This window comes from Saccopteryx bilineata, chromosome 3 (genome assembly GCF_036850765.1).
Source record: "Saccopteryx bilineata isolate mSacBil1 chromosome 3, mSacBil1_pri_phased_curated, whole genome shotgun sequence".
Lineage (NCBI taxonomy): Eukaryota > Metazoa > Chordata > Mammalia > Chiroptera > Emballonuridae > Saccopteryx > Saccopteryx bilineata.
Window position 1 is genome coordinate 264,866,267 of NC_089492.1, and position 20,065 is coordinate 264,886,331.

Sequence of the window (20,065 nt, forward strand, 5' to 3'; positions counted from 1 at the left end):
CTTTGTAAACTATACTAAGAATTCACACTTTTTTTCTGAGGAAGCAAGAAGGATTCATTGAAATATGAGTAACAGGGTTGGATTCATAAATGAGGTGATAATACCCTCCTAGTAAGGTGGAAATGTGAACTGAGTTAATACATAGAAGGCACTTAGAACAGGGCCTGTTGTTCTGAGGCTTATGGGTGCTCAGTAAACATTAACTCATCATGATTGTTATGTTGCCAAGAGGGGTAAGGGAGGAAGGACCCAGGTCATGTCTGCGTCTCTCCTCCAATAACCCAATAATGTCACTGGGAGCTATGTCCAGTAGACATCACACTCACCACCAGAGAAGGCAGAATATGAATATTTGTCACATTTCCATAAAGTATATATACCATGCACCAGACATGTTCTCAGTACATTGATTAAGCCATTTCTTCTCCATGACAACCTTATATGGTAGGTATTACTATCATCCCCATTTTGCAGATGAGGAAACTGTGGTAAGAAGAGTAGATGAAACTTGAACCCAGACAGCCTGGCCCCATGGTCTATACTCCTCGCCATTCCCTGGGCCACCTCAGTGAGCTGTACTCAGGGAGGAGCTGCGGGAAGGGAAGCCTTTCTTCTGGCTGTGCTCCCCCCTCCTTGCTGCTGCCCTCCTGATCCCACAGGTATCCCCATCTAAGCCCACGTCTCTTTCTCCGTGTGTTTCTCTGTCAGAAGTAATAGCTTAAGAGTAATGGCTTTCTCAATACACAGACGTACCAGGCCCCACTCTAGCTTTCTATGACCTGTACGTTCTGTAAAAAACACCAACGACAATTCGGATACATATGTTGTGTTTGACAATAATTAGGGACATAAAGCACAAGGATTTTTGAACAGGACAGACAATAGTGTACTAGTAAATGTGTATAACCAGCTCTCCAAAAGGGGGGGGGAACCCCAGATTTGTAGTCCTTGCCAATTTCCATGGTGTAAATACTCCTGTGATAGCCTGACCAGGCAGTGGTGCAGTAGATAGAGCATCTGACTGGTTCACGGAGGACCCAGGTTTGAAACCCCAAGGTTGCTGGCTTGAGCGCTGGCTCATCTGGCTTGAGTGTGGGCTCACCAGCTTGAGCACAGGGTCACTGGCTTCAGCATGGGATTACAGAAATGACCCCATGGTTACTGGCGTGAGCCCAAGGTTGCTGGCTTGAGCAAGGGGTCAACTTGCTCTGCTGTAGCCCCCTGGTCGAGGCACATATGAGAAAGCAATCAATGAACAACTAAAGGAACCACAACGAAGAATTGATGTTTCTCATCTCTCTTCATTCCTGCATATCTGTCCTTATCTGTCCCTCTCTCTGACTCTCTCTTTGTCTCTGTCACAAAAGAAAAAATAAATACTTTTATGATAACCGATATGAAACTACCAATGTGATGCCATTTAACACAGAGTCAGGCAGAAGTACTAACAATTAGCTCTCACAAGCCAGTGTGAGCCAGCTCCAACACACCATTGAAACAGATTCTGCTCTGCCTTCATGAGCTTTATGACCTTAGGTAACTTCCTTCACCCCTCAAGGTTGTTTTCTCATTCGTATAAAGGAAATACTACTAAGTACCCACTTTACAGGAGATTGTGAAGATTAGATGATATACTCCACATGTGTAGGACTGAACTCAGTGACCACCCTCCACCCTCATTGAGATTAAGGCCATATAGACACCCTCTGGCCACTTCAGGGAGAGATCTCCCATCTGCTCAAGACCCTGCTTTCTGCTCCCACCCAATCCCTTCCCCGTCTCAAATCCTGGCCTAGAATCAGGGCCATATTTGGCTGGGCAATGCTGGGACTGAACTGTCTTGCTTGTGCTCAAGCCTACCTAAACCTCTCCCCTACTCCCTAAACCTCCCACAAGGAAATCGACATAGTGCACTCGAGAAGGAGGCCATTCTAGGGGGTTCAAGAACAGGATGAGTTCAGCATCAGTTAGGAAGAGCTTAGAGACCAGAGGAAGGCAGCACAGGAGGGGCGCTGCTCCGTGGCTTCCGGTCTCTTCACTCATCACCTGTCCATGGGCTATCATCAGCTCAGCCAAAGCTGGGACTATGGTGGGGCTGGGTGTTCCTCCTGAGGTCTGCAGCCATGCACAGGCAAGGACAATGTCTCCGAGCACTCTCTCTCAGCATGGGATGGAGTGACTATGCCTGAGGACCTAGGAGAGAGGATGGATGAGGGGTCAGGGTGGAAGGCAGCTTGACGAAGAGAAAGTTTGGAGAAGAATAGACAATAGATGAGGAGGAGCTCAAACAATGACCTTTAGACTCAGTTTCCCCATTAGTGGGATGGAATCAACCTAGAGTGTCAAAGTATATTTTTGTAAACAGTTAAAAACATAGAATATAGAATGAAATGTGTCAAACGTGTAATCAACTCATCAACAAGGGCACCAGTAGGATGTCAGTGCTAACTCAAAAAGCTTTTAGGGGACTGAGTATCTAGGTATTTGGGAGCGGGAGGAACAGAATAAGGCCACTAGCTTAGATACAAAATGGATTAATGTCCTACAGGGCAATAAAACCACCACAGTAGGGATTATCTTTTTTACAGACAAATATCTACAAGTGAACCTAGAGTCTGGCCCTTAAGCATTGGCTGAGAGCAAAGCCAAGCCCAAGTGTGTTCTCTGGAGAATCACACAATCCTGGGTGGGCAGGTAGACCATGTTTCCATGCAGTTCTCCTGCCTTAAGTCCAAGTTTGGGGGTGAGTTTTCTTAACAGAACAGAGTTCTGCTCTGCTCTTCATGCTACCTTCCCCCAACCTCCGCACGCCATCTCTTCTCTGCTTAGCACTTGGCTTCTCCCTCTGTGTCTGTACCTCCTGCCCCGGGGCTGCAGGGAGGGGCTGAAGCTGGCCTGCCTTATGCATTAAGTCCTGTTATCCTGGCCCTTAGACCAGGGCCTGTCCACTGCACCAGACTGGACCTGACCTGGCCCACAGACAGACAGGCTGACCAGCAGTCAGCAGCTCCCAGGAGGCTGGTGAGACAAGGAGGCGAAAAGCAAAGGGCATGAGCAGTTGTGCTTTTTGAGTCTCTGTAAGCAAAAACTTCTAAAACACCCTATTTTGGGGAATAAAATACTTCCTTCAGCCTCACTCTGGGTGACCTGGAGATGCCCAGAACCAGCACCACAACGAGAGCCTCCCCCATTGCAGGGAATGACCATTATGACTATTATCAAGCATTTTATATGAACTGCTTCACCACGTTTTATAAAGAAGGCACTGTCCCCATTTGGTAGATGAAGAAACAGGCTGAGAGGCCCGGCAGCGAGCACGTGGGGTCGGCCACCAGGCAGATGGGGTTCCAGTCGACTCCAAGTGCAGTGTTCCTGTGGGGCACCCCACCACTGGCCTCACCTCCCCCAGAGCCGCAGCGAGGGCTCTGGGGACAGCAGGGAGTGTAAGGCGATGGGCTGGAGCTCACAGTGGACACTCCTTTATTTCCATGAACCTCTCTTTCTCAGGATCTTTACGCGTTAGACCTGGAACCCTACCGCTACTCGGGGGTGAACCTGACAGGGTTCCGGATCCTCAACGTGGACAACCCCCACGTCTCAGCCATCGTGGAGAAGTGGTCTATGGAGCGGCTACAGGCAGCGCCCCGGGCCGAGTCCGGTCTGTTGGACGGAGTGATGATGGTACAGCAGCAGGGCGGGCCAGACCCGGGGCTCCCCTTCCCTCTCTCTATCCCTCCCTCCTTCCCTCCCTCCTTCCCTCTCTCCTTCCCACCCTCTTTCCCTCCCTCCTCACTCCCTCCTTTCCTTCCTTCCTTCCTTCCTTCCTTCCTTCCTTCCTTCCTTCCTTCCTTCCTTCCTTCCTTCCTTCCTCCTTCCCATCTCTCCTTCCTTCCTTCTCTCCTCCCTCCCTGTCTCTTTCTTCCCTCCCACCACTCCCCTCCTCCTGACCTGCCATGTGTCAGGTGGACGTTATGCTAGGGCCCAGGACACAAAGGAGTCAGACATAGTCCATCCCCAGGTTGGGAATATAGACACGTAAACAGCTGGTTACAGAGAACTAGGATATGAACCAGTAGGTCCTGGGCATGGAGGACTTTCTGCTGTGACCAGCAGAGGCTGGGGAGACAGGAGGAGATGGTTTGGCCAGTCTAAGGCAACAGCAAGGCAGTGGATGAGGTGAGAGGGACTTCCAGAAGGTCTGAGCTGCAGAGGGTGGGAGCCAGGTGTCTACAGAGCAGCAGAGTCAGCCCAAGCCTGCTCTCTCACCAGGCGCACGGACAGAGTCACCTCTAGAGCCTCATGGCCTTTTCTTCACTGGGACCCAGTGTGCTTGTGGTGGGGAAAGGGGACAGGTCAGGGTGGGCGGAGAACTCTCGGGAGCTGCTCTCAGGCAGGCCCTGGGCCCTCCTCCCCAGACCGACGCCGCCTTACTGTATGATGCCGTCCACATCGTGTCTGTGTGCTACCAGCGGGCACCCCAGATGACCGTGAACTCCCTGCAGTGCCACCGGCACAAGGCTTGGCGCTTTGGTGGCCGCTTCATGAATTTCATCAAGGAGGTAAGAGCCCTCCCATCCCCCGGCAGGGCCATCTCCCTGGGGTCGTTGGTGCTGCAGAGTGGTCAGGGGCCCTGGTTTGGGAGTCAGGTTCAGTTTTCAATGCACATCAACTTGGGCAAGTTGCCTCACATCTCTGAGCCTCCGTTTCCTTGGGTGGAAGTAGGCGTGATAGGACCAATCTTACAGGGTGACTGAGGGGCTAGGTCCTTGGCAGTCGTAGGTGCTCAGTGGGTGGTCAGCATTGCCAGCAGGACACAGCAGGGCTTAAAGAACAACGGGTGGTCTTTACCTCTGGCTGTGCGACCTCAGGCAAACTCAGGAACCTTGCTGAGCCCTGGTGTCTTCTCTATGCAATGTGGTAGGAAGCATTCCAACCTCACGGGGATGCTGTGAGCGCTGTGAGGAGGCAGAGGGGGCTCAGTAAATAACAAACTCCTCTTTACATCATGCACCCACCGGCCAACTTCCCAGCCAGGGTCCCCACCGGGACCCAGCTCTCCTGGCCCCGTGGCAGCTGTGGAGAAGTCCCATCCGTGGGGCTGATTGCAAGAAACCAGAGAACAGAAACCTGTCCTGCTGCTGGGAAGGTGACCATGGAAACACACAGTGCCTACTTTTAATTTCAAAGGACTCTCTTCAGCACCGCTGTCCTTATAAACTATGGATGGCAGTGTGTTGTTCCCATTTTACAGATGAAGATAAAATGGGTCTGGGCTCGCATCCTGGCTCCATCCCAACTAGCTGTGTGACTTTGGCTGAGATGACTAACCCTTTGAGCCTCAGTTTCCTCGGCTGTATCATGAAGACAGTAAGGGTGCCTGCCTCAGAGGGCTGTTGGGAAGACAGTGGAAACCTATGCACAAAGCACTTAGCCCCAGGCTGGGCACAGTCAAATCCCAGTAAATGGCAGATGAGGAAGGTTCAGGGGGACGAGATCTGGGTCAGAGACAGTGACCCTGTCCCAGGCAACACCAAGCGCACTTAGGGGAAGCTATCCAGGAGGACTCTGTATAGATGACCTCTTTGTAGCAGTCACTATGGACCAGAAATGAAGCCAGCTGCCTTGGGAGTTCTTTCATTCCATAGATTATTTGTGTGGGCCTGCTGGGTGCCAGGCAGGGAGCGAAAGCAGATGAGCCCCTGCACTCACAGGGCTCACAGCCTCGGCAGACATTAATCAAGTCATCACACTAATGAATGTAATCCTACAGCAAAAGGACGGCCGCGCTCCGAGGGTAAATAACAAAGAGAGCCACCACCTTGTACTCGGTGGACAGGACGGCTCTCCCTGAGGTCCCTCACTCACTGTGACTGCTTGGGATGAGGCCAATGACCGCTCCTCCTCTACTATAGAATGGCACTAACAGGAATACGATGAGACACAGGCTTGAGAGTTTGACATACATGCCTTTGGAGTTTGTCTCTACCTCTTCCCAGTTGTGTGGCTTTAGACAAGTTCTTGGACATCCCCAAGTGTCAGTTTCATCACCTGGCAAACAGCATCTCATAGTCATTGTGAGGGAGCAATTAAGCCATTGGCACCAGTTTCCTCGCTCCTGGAAGGAGCTGTGGTAGCAGTTGTTCTGGTACAAGAGGGCCATGATGGTCCCTTCTTATTCATCCCCTCAAAATTGCAGAGGAAATCCAATTGTCCACACCCCAGGTGATCCTCGGCTTGTTCTCGGGGAACTCTGCAGCCTGACGCCTACTGCCATAGCTCCTAAGTAGCCAGAGGCCAGTGTGAGGGTCTGGTGACTCCAGCCACAGCCCTGGGACCCTTAGGAGCCAGACAAAAGTGGCTTTGAAGGCTAACCACTTTGAGGCTGTGTGACCTTAGACAAGCTACTGTACCTCTCTGTGTCTCACGTCCTCCTCTGCACAATGGAAGTAATACCGGGGTTGTTGTAGGATTGAGTGAGTTACAATCTGTGTGAAACCAGGACACCGCCCGGCACAGAGCCAGTGCTGAGCAGATTTAGGGCTGTTCCTATTGTTTCTAGCATCACATCTCTCACTGCTAAGGCTTCTTGTTCCGTGGTGGGTTTTGGCTAAAGAGGATCTCCAAACCTTATAGTTTCAGGAACCCCACTCTGTTCACCCTCTCACCTCTTGGAATGCTTGAAGCTCAATGGTAAACCCCAGGCAAGAGCAAGATCGTCACTGTCCACGCCATAGAAAGGGGGTCCCCTTCTCCCCGCACTGGCTGACAGGCCCTGTTTCCCTCGGGGTGGAGACCGAGGCCCCGAGGCCCCCAGCAGCCTCATGGCTGCCCGCCCCCTGGCCTGGCCACAGCAGGCCATGACCAGGCCCCAAGTGCCCTGCGGGAGCCCACCACAGTCTTCCTTCAAAACATTTCCAAGTGGCCCGTCTCCCCATCTGACGGCGTGACAGTAAATCATTTTAAAGACTTGGCATTTCCGAGAGGAACTGAAAATGCCAGGCCGGAGTTCAGAGCGTGTGAAGCATCTTTCATTTAGCGAGTCCTGAGCTTCCGCTGGAAGGGGCGGGAGGGCCGGGAAATGTCACGGGGCGGGGCCGCCCGTGGCTCCCTGCCCCGGCCCTGGCCCTGCCCACCGCCCACAGACAGGCGGCGCACCTGCTGGCATTTAATTCCTCTGTAGCTGCTGACAGGAAGGCTCCCCTCCGGAGTGCAGGTTTGACGGCACCTGCTGTGATTTCCCTGGGGGCCAGGAGACCGCCTGAGGTGTGGGAGCCCACAGATCAGGAGGGGGGCGGAGGGACTGGGGAGCCTGCCAGAGAGAAGCTGAGCCTCCCCTTGAGATCATAAACAGTGGGCCTCACGTCCTCTGATGCATCTTTAATCTCCGTCCCCAACCCCCCTGCAGCTCCCTGGGCTCCATAAATCTCCCCATTCAACAGGAGCGATGGCCCGCGCTTGCTCTTCAGCGCTGCTCCTGCGGAGGGAACCTGCACCACCGTTGCTTGGGGCCTGCACCGCTCAGTCCCTCTTTGATCCTCAGTGTCCACGACTTAAAAATGGGGGCAATACTGACACCCACCTGGCCGGATTGTGATGAGAACTAAATGAACTCACGCAGAGATTAGTCCCCTGTGACACGGTTTCTACTGAGGCCTCAGGCCTTGGCCCATGTGGCCTCCGCTCTCCTGCAGCCAAGGGCCAGCCCTAATCCAGGGAACTCCTGGAAGAAAGCAACGGGAGAACTAATAACATGTGCTACTTAGTTGGGACTGTAGACGGTATAGCCCCTTCCTATCTGCAGGGGATACTTTCCAAACCCCCTCCCCCAGTGGGTGCCTGAAACAACAGACAGGCTCGAACCCCGATAGACTGTCCTTTTCCTAGACATACCTGCCTGTGGTGAAGTTTAATTTATAAGTTAGGCAATGTCACAGTGGAAGACCCGTTCCTACCACAGATCTTAGCAACCTCAGCATACGATTTTTTTTTCTTTCCTTATTAAGTCGAGAACTTCCACTTAAAGTGCTTTCTGGCTTCTCTCTGACAAACCCGAATTGCCAACACCACTACTCTTGCACGCCAGGGTCATTATTGAGTCAAATGAGGGTGACTTGAACGTAAGCACTGCGACACCCTGACAGCTACTCCGTGACTAACGGAGAAGGAGTGTGTTCAGCGTGGACACCCGAAGAGAGGGAGGGTGTCATCACGTTACTCAGAATAACATCAATTAGAAACTTAGGGAATTGTCTATTTCTGGAATTTTTTCATTTAATATTTTCAGACCATGGGTAACTGAAAACGTAGAAAGCAAAACCGCAGATTAAGGAGGACTATACTGTATGTCAGGCACTGTGCTAAGGACTTGATACTTTTTTTTTTTTCAGCACCCATTCCTGAAGCGCAGAAAGGTTAGATTCCTTGCACAAAGCCCACATTCTAACCCTTTCTGCTCTATAGCCTCCAGGAGCACCCCAAGGTGCTGGGTTAGTACACCTACTCACCCAGCTAGGCACTTAGGAAGACTTCCAGTGCCTTAGAGCTGCTCAGTTACTTGTAGATTCCCAAGAGTTTTAGTTTGGAATCAGCAGATAGGCTTCCAGGCAGCTGTGAACCCATGAACTTGTGTGTCAAAGTGTGAGTGTAAGCAGGGGTACAGAGGACCGTCAGCCAGGGGGCAGGTAGAAGCCTTTCTCAGAACCTGTTGGGGACCGTGACCCCACATGCTGGGAATTCAGTGTAGCCAAGCAAGGTCTCTGATAATCAGACCTCCTCCCCTCTCTATGCTGTGGGCCCCCGGGCCAACTGGCTGTGCAAGCTCCCAGCTTTTCTCCCTCCCTGAACTCCCAGCCCACCTTTGTTCCCAAGGACTCCAGAATGTATGGGTTTGTCTTTCCCCAGACCCAGAAAGCCACACTGTCTGGGCTTTTACCTGTGTGCCGGCTGCGTCCCAACCCCAAGGAGGGGAGAGAGGAGGGAACCACTCCAGCCTGAGCCCCAGGACCCTGGCTCCAGTTTGGCTTACCCTCTTATCCACCCTGTGAGCTTGGGGGCCTTTCAGGGCCCACTTCCTTGTCTGTAAAACAGGACTCATCACCTGCCAGGCTTGCTGTGGATGTTACAAGGCATGTGCAATGTGAAGTTCCATGTAGAGCTAACTCTCTGGGCCCACAAGAGAGGTTCCATCTAGAACAGGAGTCGGCAAACTTTTCCTGCAAAGGGCCAGAGAGTAAATATTTTAGGCTTTGCAGGCAACACATCTCTGTTGCAAATTATTCAGCTCCAAAATTATAACAAAAAAACAACCAAAGACAACAATAGGTAAACAAACACATAGCATGGCTGTGAGCTAAGAAACTATCCACAAACACAGGCCTTGGGCAGGTAGTTGCCAACCGCTGATCTGGAAGGTGGAGCTTTTCTGAGTTTGAGTCCTGAACCTTCTCTGAACCTCTCTCTGCCTCTCTCTGTGTTAATGGTGCTCATGAAAAGCTACCATCTTATCCAGGGCTCAGGTTGCCCCAGGCACCGTTCTAAGTATTTTACAGGACTTTTCTCATTTCACCTTCATTGCACTTTGGTAAGGTGGGTGCTATTATTAGTTCCATTTTATAGATGAAGAAACTGAAGCAAAGGATGCAGTGAAATTCCCAAGGGCACACAGCTAATTGCGGTTGAACCCAGCATTCTCAGGCCACTGGGACGGGTGGTGGCAGGGGTGCCCCTCTCTGTCTCCCCCAGCTCTCTGGGGGCCACTCCAAGCGTCTGGTCTTGCAGCCAGGGCCGACCCGGCCCCTTGGCTTTTCTCGCCTGCCCTGCTCTGCCCGCCTGCCTCCCTGTCCCTCTCCGGGGATCCCACACGGGCTTCCCCTTCCCGTGGCTTCGAGGCGGGGGCTCATTTGAGCGCGTCTGAGATCGATGTTGTACACGAGAAGGTGCAAATGTAAAACTGGCTAAAGAGCATAATAGAATTTATGGAAATCGCTGGCTCGCACCACAGCCCGAGCAATGATGGAGGTGATTATTAATTAATCATGGTCTTGGGGGAACAGTATCAGTGCAAGGAGTAATTAAAATGAAGCATTGTACAGTTGTACCGAATGATGATTTATGAGCCCGAGGAATTGCCGCTCTGCCCTCTCCTCTCCGGCAGGCTCAATGGGAAGGATTAACTGGACGGATTGTTTTCAACAAAACCAGTGGCTTACGGACTGATTTCGATCTGGACATCATCAGTCTGAAGGAGGACGGCCTGGAGAAGGTGCGCGGGCTCAGGAGCGGGAGGGGGCGAGACCCAATGTAGCCGCCACTTTAGGGTTCATCATAACCTGGTACAGCCCATGCCTTGGCCCTTCAGGGAACATGAAGCCCTGGTCAGACAAGGGGTGCAAAACCCAGCGGCCTGGCCACGGCAGACACCTAAACCATCAGGTCAAGGGCCATCGGGGCTGTTTCACCTGGGAAAAGTAATGGAAGGATTGTGGGGCAGACAGACCATCTCTAAGTCTCTGCAGGGCCATCATAGGGCAGAGGGGCAGACATATCCTTGGGTGAGAGAAACTTTCTAAGGACCAGGAGTGCCTGTCTGGGGAATGGTGAGCTCACTGTCACTGGAGGCATGTAAATAAAAATTGTACAAAGCAATTGCTTTTCTGGGATACTGGCGGTGACTCCTATCTTGGAGAGAGGTTGAAGCAGGTGGTTGCTGAACTGCCGTAGGCTTCTAAGTCCTTTATGATTCTAGGGAGTTTGGACAAGGAAGGCAGGCCTATTGGGGCCTGGAGCCTCCTCTCTGGCTACCACAGAAATAAACGTCTGTAACGGCGTCAGGTGTGATGCCTGGGAACCTTCTGCATAGCCTGGCAGAGTCAAGCTGCTGCCCTGAGAAAGGGGGTGTAACATTAGCCCTCGATTCTCAGTGTTTCCTGGGACCTTGGGGCCAGGAACTCAGCCACACTCTGGTCCCTGGTAGCCACCGGGCACCTCTCCAGCCCTGGGAGTGGGGTGTAGAAAATGCAGGGAACAGAGACCACAAAGTGCAGGGGCTGGCTCTGATGCCTGCGGGCCTTCAGGAGTCCTGATTCCTCTTCTCCCTGCCTGCCCTGCTTCAGGCCTCTTCCTTAGATTATTTGACACACACACACACACCACCACCCCTTTCATCTCCACTCCTGAGCCCTCTGGCCGTTGGAGTGCACACACAGGCGAAGCTTTCCAGTGCACAGCTCTGCCCTGCTCTGAAACCACTCGTAACTCCCTGGTGCTGAGTCAGTAAGCTCCAGCCCCTCTCCCAGCCTTTGAGGTTCTCCAAGAAATGTCTCAGCCTTCCTGCTGGACCAAGGTTGACCTGCAGAGACCCCCCTCAGAGGGTCCTGATCTCAGCCACCCAGATTCTGAACGGAGAGCCTCTGCAGCCTGAGTCTTTCTCAGTCCTGACTGTCCCATGTCCCCCTGGCACCTGGTGTCTGGCAGGGCATGCAGTTGGAGTTCAATAGGTGCTCGCTAAGGCAAGAGTTCCCGCTGTTCATTCGGCCTCTAGACAAATGTTTGTTGGGCACCTCTTGCACCCAGGCGTGCTGTTAGGGACCCTTGTGCTGAGCTCGGCCCACTTGAGATAAGAGTGTCTTTCAAGCCGTCTCCTTGTCTCCTCTCCTCTTGCCCTAGGGGGTCTGCAAAGACAAAGATCCTACCTGAAGAGGGTACTGAGCCCGCAAACACAGCCACTCTGCCTTTCATACCATGACTTCTGTTTGCTAAGCTGGGTCATAGATGATCCAGCCAGCTCCAGCCGGTGGCTTTGGGAGGATTAAGGCAGAATTACCCAAGCATAATTACATGTCTCTCTGCTATCTGCCTTGCACAGCTCTCTTAATGGGATGTTTGCACTCAGCCTCTCTGTTTAATTGATTAAGTTTCCTGAGGAACCCCCAACTGGGCCAAGGACAGAGTGGGTGTGCCGAAGCCGTCCTCGAGAGAGAGGAGCTGAGACTGGGGCAGGGACTGGGCGGAGTTGAGTCCAAAAGGACCTTTAAGAGGCCTAGGGCTTTAGAATGATTTGTAAACTTGATCTTGCCTTGCCTCCCTCCAGCCTCAGGCCTGATAGTGAGTGACAAGGGCACTGTGGGGACAGAGATTAAGCCGCCTTGCCCAGGGAATCTGCCAATAATAGAAGCAAAACCACAAAGCAAACTGTCTGCAAACCCAGCAGCATCTGAGACCCCCAGTGAGGGTCAGCCGCTCTGCTCTACTATCCCCAAACAGCTACAAAGACCAGCCCGCTGCCCGGCCTGCCAGCCTGTGCGTGACGCAAATCAGCGTCCCTTTGCTCATCCCACGGATGCTTAGGGAGCAGCTCCCTTGCTCCAGGGCCTGTCCTGGGCTTTGGAGGGCACCTGGCCCCACAGCTACGGAGGCTGAGACCCAGTGAGTGAGCAGCTGGGTGCCTGGCTCTTCCCCAGCAGTTAGAGGCCTCTGTCCCAGGGGAGGACCTGACGCTGACCCCGACCCCGACCCCGACCCTGACTCTGGACCTCTGATGTCCTGCTGGCATTGGCTACACACAGGACGGTCTCCACTGAGCTCCCTTTTTTGTTCACCTCCCCCTCTGCATCTCCCCCTTCAGCTGTGAAGGGTCTGCCACCGAGGGGGGATATGGTGGACTTCGGGAGGCTCACCACCTTGGGGGCCCCCTCCTGGAATGAGGGAGGCAGCAGGGCTGTCCAAAAGTTTATCTCCAAACACATTAGCCATGACAGTGATGGGCGTGAAGGAGGGGATGAAGACAATGGCTTGTGGGAGAGGAGACAGGAGGGAGAGACTGAGTACTCAGCACCCCATTCTCTGTCTGTCTGTCTATCCCTCCAGGTCGGGGTGTGGAGTCCTGCCGAAGGGCTCAACATCACAGAGGTTGCCAAGGGCCGAGGCCCTAACGTCACCGACTCTCTGACAAATAGGTCACTCATCGTCACCACAGTGCTGGTAAGAGCCTGCAGCCCCGCAGGAGGGACTGTCTGATCTGTGGGTGGGGTGGCCAGCAGGGCTGGAGAGACCCCTCCACCATTCACCCACCCTGGGCCAGGGGACCGCTTATGAGGCTGCGGAGGCTGGAGCCTGGGGGAGGCAGAGCTGCGGGAGGGTAGGCACACTGAGGGGTGCTCCAAACGGCCCGCAGAGGGTGGTTGGGACACAGCAGCTCCACTCAGGGCCACAAGCCAGAGGCCTCTCCCCAAAGCCAGAGCACTCAGCCCTCGTGCCTGCCTGAGACCTGCGTGGCCAGTCCTTCTGCAGAGGCCTGTGTGTCTGCATCTCACCGTCACCTGCTCCCTGACCCCAGAAGTCTGAGTAGAAGCCGTGATGGTGTGGAAGACAGGAGGGTTGAACTGACCTCTGAACCAGGACTCAGGGTCTACCTCTTCCACCTCAATCCCCAGGGAAAATGTCCTTCCCACTGGTGTCCCCCCAGCTGTGGTGGGTGCTCTGGTCACACCTGGAGAGCACATCAGGTGCTGGGGGCCCATACACATGCTACACTCCAAAGTGCCCCATCCTGAGACCTGTTGGCAACAGTCACTGTACCTGCCATCCTCCCTCCATTCCCGGTACTGAATAGTGTCACCTTCTTCTGACCATTTCAACCGAAGGAGTAGCTTTGGGGGTTCCTTAGGGTCTCTGCACTTTGGAGCTCAATCAGGGTGAGGAGGATGCACTTAGACCACTGCCTTTCTTTGCATGGCCAGAGCTGGGCCCACTCCATGTGTGCCAGCCCCTCCTGGAAGGTTCCAGGGTGACCAGAGGTTCAGAACCCACCCCCTTAGAGACAGTGCTGCTCTTGGGGGCCCACACCTGGCCATGTTGGGGGGCGGAAGCCAGGTCACAGCCTGCTAGATTCTGACCAAAGACCCTTTGAGGACAGTTCTGGCCTTGGTCAGCTTCTCTTTGTAATAAAGTAAAATGTTTACAAAGGACCACATGGTAAGATTATTGTCTTTATAAAAAAGAAGAAAAAAAGCTCTGATTGGAGTGTTTGGATAAAATAAGGCTGCCACAGGATGGAACCTGGGAGCAGAGTTCAGCACCCCACACTGGGTCCTTCCATGGAGTCACACAGGCTGGCCCCACCTGCTCCCACCAGAGGCAAGCACAGCCAGGCCCTACTGGGTGGTCATCGGTCCTCCCTCTAGTGTGATTCTCCAGTGATATGCTTGGTAGCTGGGTGGTGGACATCATGCAGCAGGAAGGGATGTGAACCCCATTCCCCAGGAACCCCAGTGAGCAGCAGACACCAGGGCCACCATCAGCTTCTAGGGAGCAGTTGTAGGCTATGGATCTCAGCCCCAGTCTCCAGGGTGATGGCTCTCAGCCCCAGTCTCCAGGGTGATGGCTCTCAGCCCCAGTCTCCAGGGTGATGGATCTCAGCACCAGTCTCCAGGGTGATGGCTCTCAGCCCCAGTCTCCATCATGTTAGAGATGATGGAGACCTCACAGGGGTCTGGACGTGGTGCTGAGCCAAAACGGAAGGACTTGGGAGTCACCTACCCCCCCCCACTGTGGGGGAAGACCCGCACTGGCATCTCCTCCTGATGACCATCCATCCTGCCCGTCTTTATTGATCGACTTTTTGTTAACTAAAAAAAAAAAAAAAGTAAAAAATCAAACTCTTAAAACCAGTCAGTCCAAAGATCTCATTAAGAACGGGGGAGGGGGGGAATGCAAAAAAAAAATCTAAAAGATTAAAAAGAGCAAAGGGTTTAGAACGAAGACTGATGAGCAATTAAAGGAATATCTATGTGGCTAGATATAGAACAAGATAAAAGGAGAGTTGAAAGAGAACAAAATTAAAAAAAAAGGTTAAAAGGGAAATAATAAAGAGAAAAACGAAGAGGAATGCTATCAAGAAAGATGAAGAAAAATTAAAATAAATAATTAACAGCTTCAGCTAGACAAGGTAAGAAATGTAAAACCAGAATGTCAGGAAGCAAAAGGATAAAAGGGTGACAAAGCTAAAATTTAAAAGGGTAAAAATAAAATAATAAAAAGGTGGTAAAAGATTAAAAGCCAAGGTGCATAAAATGTGAGCTATCAATATCAATAAATAAAGCGCTTTTCCCCAGACAAGGCTAGAAAAGGGAAGAAGAATATGCTGTGAGGAATCTGGAGGGGAGGCAATGAAATACACCACAGACGATTCGGCCGCAGAACAGGATTCTAACGGCATGCGGTGAGCCAAAGATAATATAACCAAAATGATGCAGAATGCATCTTGAAAGACCACAGGGTCAACTTTTATCAAAATGGCGGTAGTCCGATTTCAAGGGCATAAGATGCGTCTGCAAAGGCACAGATTTTTCTACACTTAGCAATGACAGAATCCTGCAGATAGTCCCCTGTTCTTCTCGAAGTTTCTTGGTCAATACTTGAAGCTTCTTGCAAAGCTGCCGACCTGATTGTACTAGGTGGCTCACCAGAGGTCCCTCCCACTTGCAGCATCTGGCTGGCTCCCAGGCACTCAGGGGACAGGGAAGGAGAGAAGCCCCTCTTGGCCCAGAGCCTGGACACATCCATCTGTCCCACTGACCTTCATCTGGGCAAACATGGGCCCTGCATCTCTTTGGGACATGCAGTATGACAAGACACAGGGGCAAGACTGTACAATGATGGTTAAGAGAATAGAATGTTGGGTGTGAGTCCCCGCTTTACTGTCCACTAGGTATAATACATCCTAGAAAATTAGTTAACCATTCTGTACCTCGGTTTCCCATCTGACAAAGAGAGGTGAGAATAACTGTACCTACTTCATAGAGTTAAGAGGAATAATGATTAATAAATATAAATGGCACAGAGTACATGCTACGTGATAGCTGTCGCCATTATTAATTCATATTATTATTAATTACAAATCTGATCCCCAGGAAGCTCAGGCTTAATACAGTATGCAGATTGACAGTTCTAGAGAAGACCTCTGCTCTGTCCACAAGCAAAACCCTGAACTTCACTAAAGACTAACCTCTGACCATGGTCACAGAGGTGACCTCTTAGCACAAGGTGTAATATAAAATATGAACTTGCATTTGAATGCCTTTCAGGCCCGGTGGGCATTCCCTGGCTCACCAGAGACCCCACCGCTCTCTACTGTTTACGTGTGGATGCCTCTTATATAGTCGTTTCCTGACTGGCTGCTGGCATTAGGGCTTGTGACCTCATGAGGCCCTCAGAGCTATAGTCTCCTACTTATCTATAAAACTCCAGATCCCAACCACCACCTCATCCCCTGCCTTGGCCAGCCTCTGAGCTCCTGACCCTGACATCCTGAGTATTCCCTACCTGGCCCTAGTGCTTTGACCTCTCCCGGGGCTGCTGCCCCAACATCCTGAAGCAGATAGCCTTCCTTGGAGTCTTCTGAGAGTGCCCCCTCCCACACAAGGACTGCTTTGGGGCCACCTGAAGACCTAGGGCTTGTCCAGACCTTCCAAAAAAATGTACTGGAAAGTCTCGGCATGGTCTGCACAGCCCCGAGCCCTGGGTACCCCCAGGCTTGAGTCCTTTGAGACAGTTGCACCAGCTGTGGGCAGAGGCCCAGCCCCTGCTGCTCTGGCTGAAAACTCAGCCCTGTGCTTTTGGCAGCCTGCAAGCAGGGCCAGCATCACCCGCTGAGAGCGCTGGTGGTGGTGGGGGGGTCTGCCCTTCTGAAAGTGTGTTGTCAGGGCAACAATACTTTGAGTGACAGGCAGGTAGGAGGAACTAGTACAGAAAGATCTGACTGCTCTGCCTCTGGAGTCCAGAGCAAGCCCCCCACCCCCCACCCCCAGAACCTTGGAATTTGAATGTGGCAGAGGGCAGCAGCTCTGTGTGGGCTCTCCCCAAACCACCTCCTCTTTATCCTGAAGCCGGGTTAGTTGCTAGGGGCACCTTACCCTGGACACAGGTAGACAAAGCCCTGGCCCCACCCTCTCTGGCTCCTCCTTGCAGCAAGCAACCTTCCCCATTCCTGAGGCCAAAACAGCTACAACAGGAGCCTGGAAGCCTGCCTTCCCCCACCCCCTGCCTGCCTGGCCCCTGTCTCTGTTCTGGTTCTGCTCTTCCATGAGCTCATGAAAAATTCATCCGCCCAAACCTCGGCTCACCGAGGAAGCCCACCCGATGCATTCCTGGGGGCCCTGCTTTTGAAGGTTCAGTGTTCTTTTGGCGGCTGAAGTGAGCAGCCGTGTCAGCATGCACATGGGCCCGTGTGTGTTGTGGCAGGGTAAGAGGGAACTGCTATGCACGGGTGTCTGGATACGCACCAACGGGTGTATTTGTGCTGTGAGCACATCGTGACCCATATAGACTCAACAGCCAGGCAGGTGGACCTGTGGCATCCAGCACTAGGAGAGGGAAAAGTTAAGGAAGTCTAGGATATGAGCTGGGACAACCATCCCAGAGCAAGGACCGCTCGAGGCCCCACCTGCTGGGAGAGCAGAACACCTAATACCTTGTCCTGGTTTCAACTGGCAGAAGCCAAGGCCTCAGGGTTAGGGTCCTTGACCTGTTTGACCCAGTAGGGCTAGGAAGACAGAACATTCAAGAATGTGGTATATGTGCGCCAGTAGCATTGTGTGCACATATGTGTGGCTCTTGCCTGAGTGAGAAAGGAGAGTGGGAACCCAGCTGGTTCCCTCCCTCAAAGACCCCTCTCCAGCTCCACAGGGCCCGTTGCTGGGAGAAGCCTGGCTCTCGCGTTGGTATAAGTGATCGGAGACAAACTAGACTATGAGCCCTGGCAACGAAAAGTCAGAAAAGGTTATTTTTCTGGACCTCTGTTTCCTGTGACTTGTTGAAGAGAAATATTGCCCCTGCTCCTTTAACTGTTCTCCCAGAGCAATAGGAGAGCGTGAAGTTATGAAATTGAGGGCACCTTCACCGAGCAATCGATTAGCAGCCGAGAGAGCTTGTGAATTGGCTGTCTGGACATTTCCAGTAATAAATTGTGAAATAGTCCATGAATAAGTAGTTGGCGGAGTTCAGAATTACCCCCTAGGAAATGTTGCAGGTCTAGAGACACATTACTAAGGCGAGCACCATTTTAATGCTCTGGGCTTTGGCTGTTAAATATGTATGCCATCCGCAAAGCACTTCCCGAAATTAATGGCATTTTACAGCTGCTCCGAAGGCAGCGTATTTATATGGAGATGTATAGATTCTGGGGCTGTGGTGGCTTCACAAATGAAGTGCTAATTTTAGAGGATAGGGCCAGGGAGGGACGTGGAGAAAGGGTCAGAAGTGAGCTACCTCAGGGCCTTTCCCCAAATGGTTTTCCCGCTGCCATGATGATTTTTAACCTTTGGTGACATTGGTCATGGTCTCTAGGCTGGAAAATGGCCACCCAGTACACAGGGCGAAGAAGAAAAAAAATGATGATGATGATGGTGATAATAATAATAATAGTAATAATAATAGTGGTAGCTGACATTTGCCAGGCACTGTTCTGAGTGCTTTTCATAGTTTGACTCATTTAATCTTCACAATAACCCTATAAAGTAGGTTCTATTATTATCCCTATTTTACAGAAGGAGGTACATTGTGCCCAGGAATCTATGTGTGGTTGGCCATTGTAAGGCCAGGGGCCACCGCCTTCACGGCCATGCACACGCAGGTTCTCATTAGACTCGGGCAGACGGTAAAGAAACAGTGCAGCCAAAAATGGTGAGCCATTCCTTTATTCTAGCCTTGCAACTGGTCGGCAAGTAAACACACAGCAGGAAAACACTTCCTTTTCCATTCAGGGCTCCCAAAGCCAGTGACTTTCTCTCAGTTTTCCTAGAATCAAAGGCCCCCACCAGTCTCAGTCACCTCTGGTTCCCCATCTGCACACCTTCTCCTTTCTCCTCTCTGCACAAATGGGCTTCTCCTTCAGCACCCTGCCATCTTTGCTTCTCTCCTCAGCACAGTTTCTTCTCTCTCTCACTCTGCTAAAAATGATTTTCTTCCTCCTTCTTCTTCTCTCTTTTTGAAACTCTTTTTGGTGCAAAAACCCCTCCTCCAGCATACATTAGCATAACAATGGCCCTTCCCAGGCAGGAATGCAATCAGTAACCTCATAGACCAGTGCCATTTTTAACAATGAAAGTGAGCCAACTCAGAAATCACAAATTTTACAAACTCATTTGCCCAACAGTCATTCTCCTGGGAAAGATGGTACCTTCTATCCAACTATTCTCTTGAGCCAACATTAGGCCACTGGGAGCAGTGGGGAAGTTGTCACTCCTCAAGAGCATCTGACCAAAGGAAATGTTGGGACTGAAACCCCACACAGGCCTTGCTCAACAGGCCCCATTCCAGTGCTCCAGACAGCACCTTCCCCAACACGAATTAGCCCAAAGGCAGAGTGTGCACCACCCAAAATCCCCTTTCCTCCAGGCAACCCCATCACCTTCTCCAGGCCCACCTGGATTCTGTTCTCCAATCTTGTGATCTGCCTACTTGGTTGGAGGGTGTGGAGAGGATCCACCAAGCATTAGCATGGAGTCTAGCCCAAGGACCCAGCTTTCCACTCAATTAGACTGAGAAGTGGTTTTCTCAGAATCCCTGGAGAGACAAGAACCTCTTGAGGATTCAAACACTCCCCAGCTCTTTCTCTGAAGCATCCCAAAGGACTGGTGAAAACCTAGAATGAATCTGTTGGGCGGTGAGATGGGATTTTGAAAAGCAGTTGTTGGGGATCCAGGGCCAGAGACTCAAGCCCACCTGGAACAGCGGGAGCCTGTCAGAAACCCTGCTGGGTTTCTGCACCCAAGAACCTCTGATGAGGGTCTTTACCTGAGCCTTTCATTGCTCACTCCATTCCAGAGTCCCACGATGTCAAAGGAATGGACATACCAGTTGAGAGAATGATGAGACACTTGCATAACTAGGTGTGTACCCTTCTTGTGGGTGTGCGTTCATGAGATTTCCATGACACGTGCATTCTGTCAGCTAATGGTTTTCACCCATCAGCTGAAGGCTTGAGGCATTCTGACATGTGGGGGTGCCAATATGGCTTTGGGGGAGGTTAAGGCCCGGAAAGTGGGGGAAGGAGTGGAACTGAACTCCA

At 51.9% G+C, this 20,065-nt stretch overlaps 1 protein-coding gene across 1 annotated transcript in view; it reads left to right on the top strand.

Annotated features, from left to right (window-relative positions):
* GRIK3 (glutamate ionotropic receptor kainate type subunit 3) overlaps positions 1-20,065 on the top strand; it is a 219,943-nt gene that overhangs the window by 162,945 nt on the left and 36,933 nt on the right. Inside the window, exons 6-9 of the mRNA XM_066269625.1 lie at positions 3,508-3,681; positions 4,416-4,559; positions 10,154-10,261; positions 12,865-12,978. Coding sequence (XP_066125722.1) covers positions 3,508-3,681; positions 4,416-4,559; positions 10,154-10,261; positions 12,865-12,978 — 540 coding nt within the window. The remainder of the gene's footprint in view (positions 1-3,507; positions 3,682-4,415; positions 4,560-10,153; positions 10,262-12,864; positions 12,979-20,065) is intronic.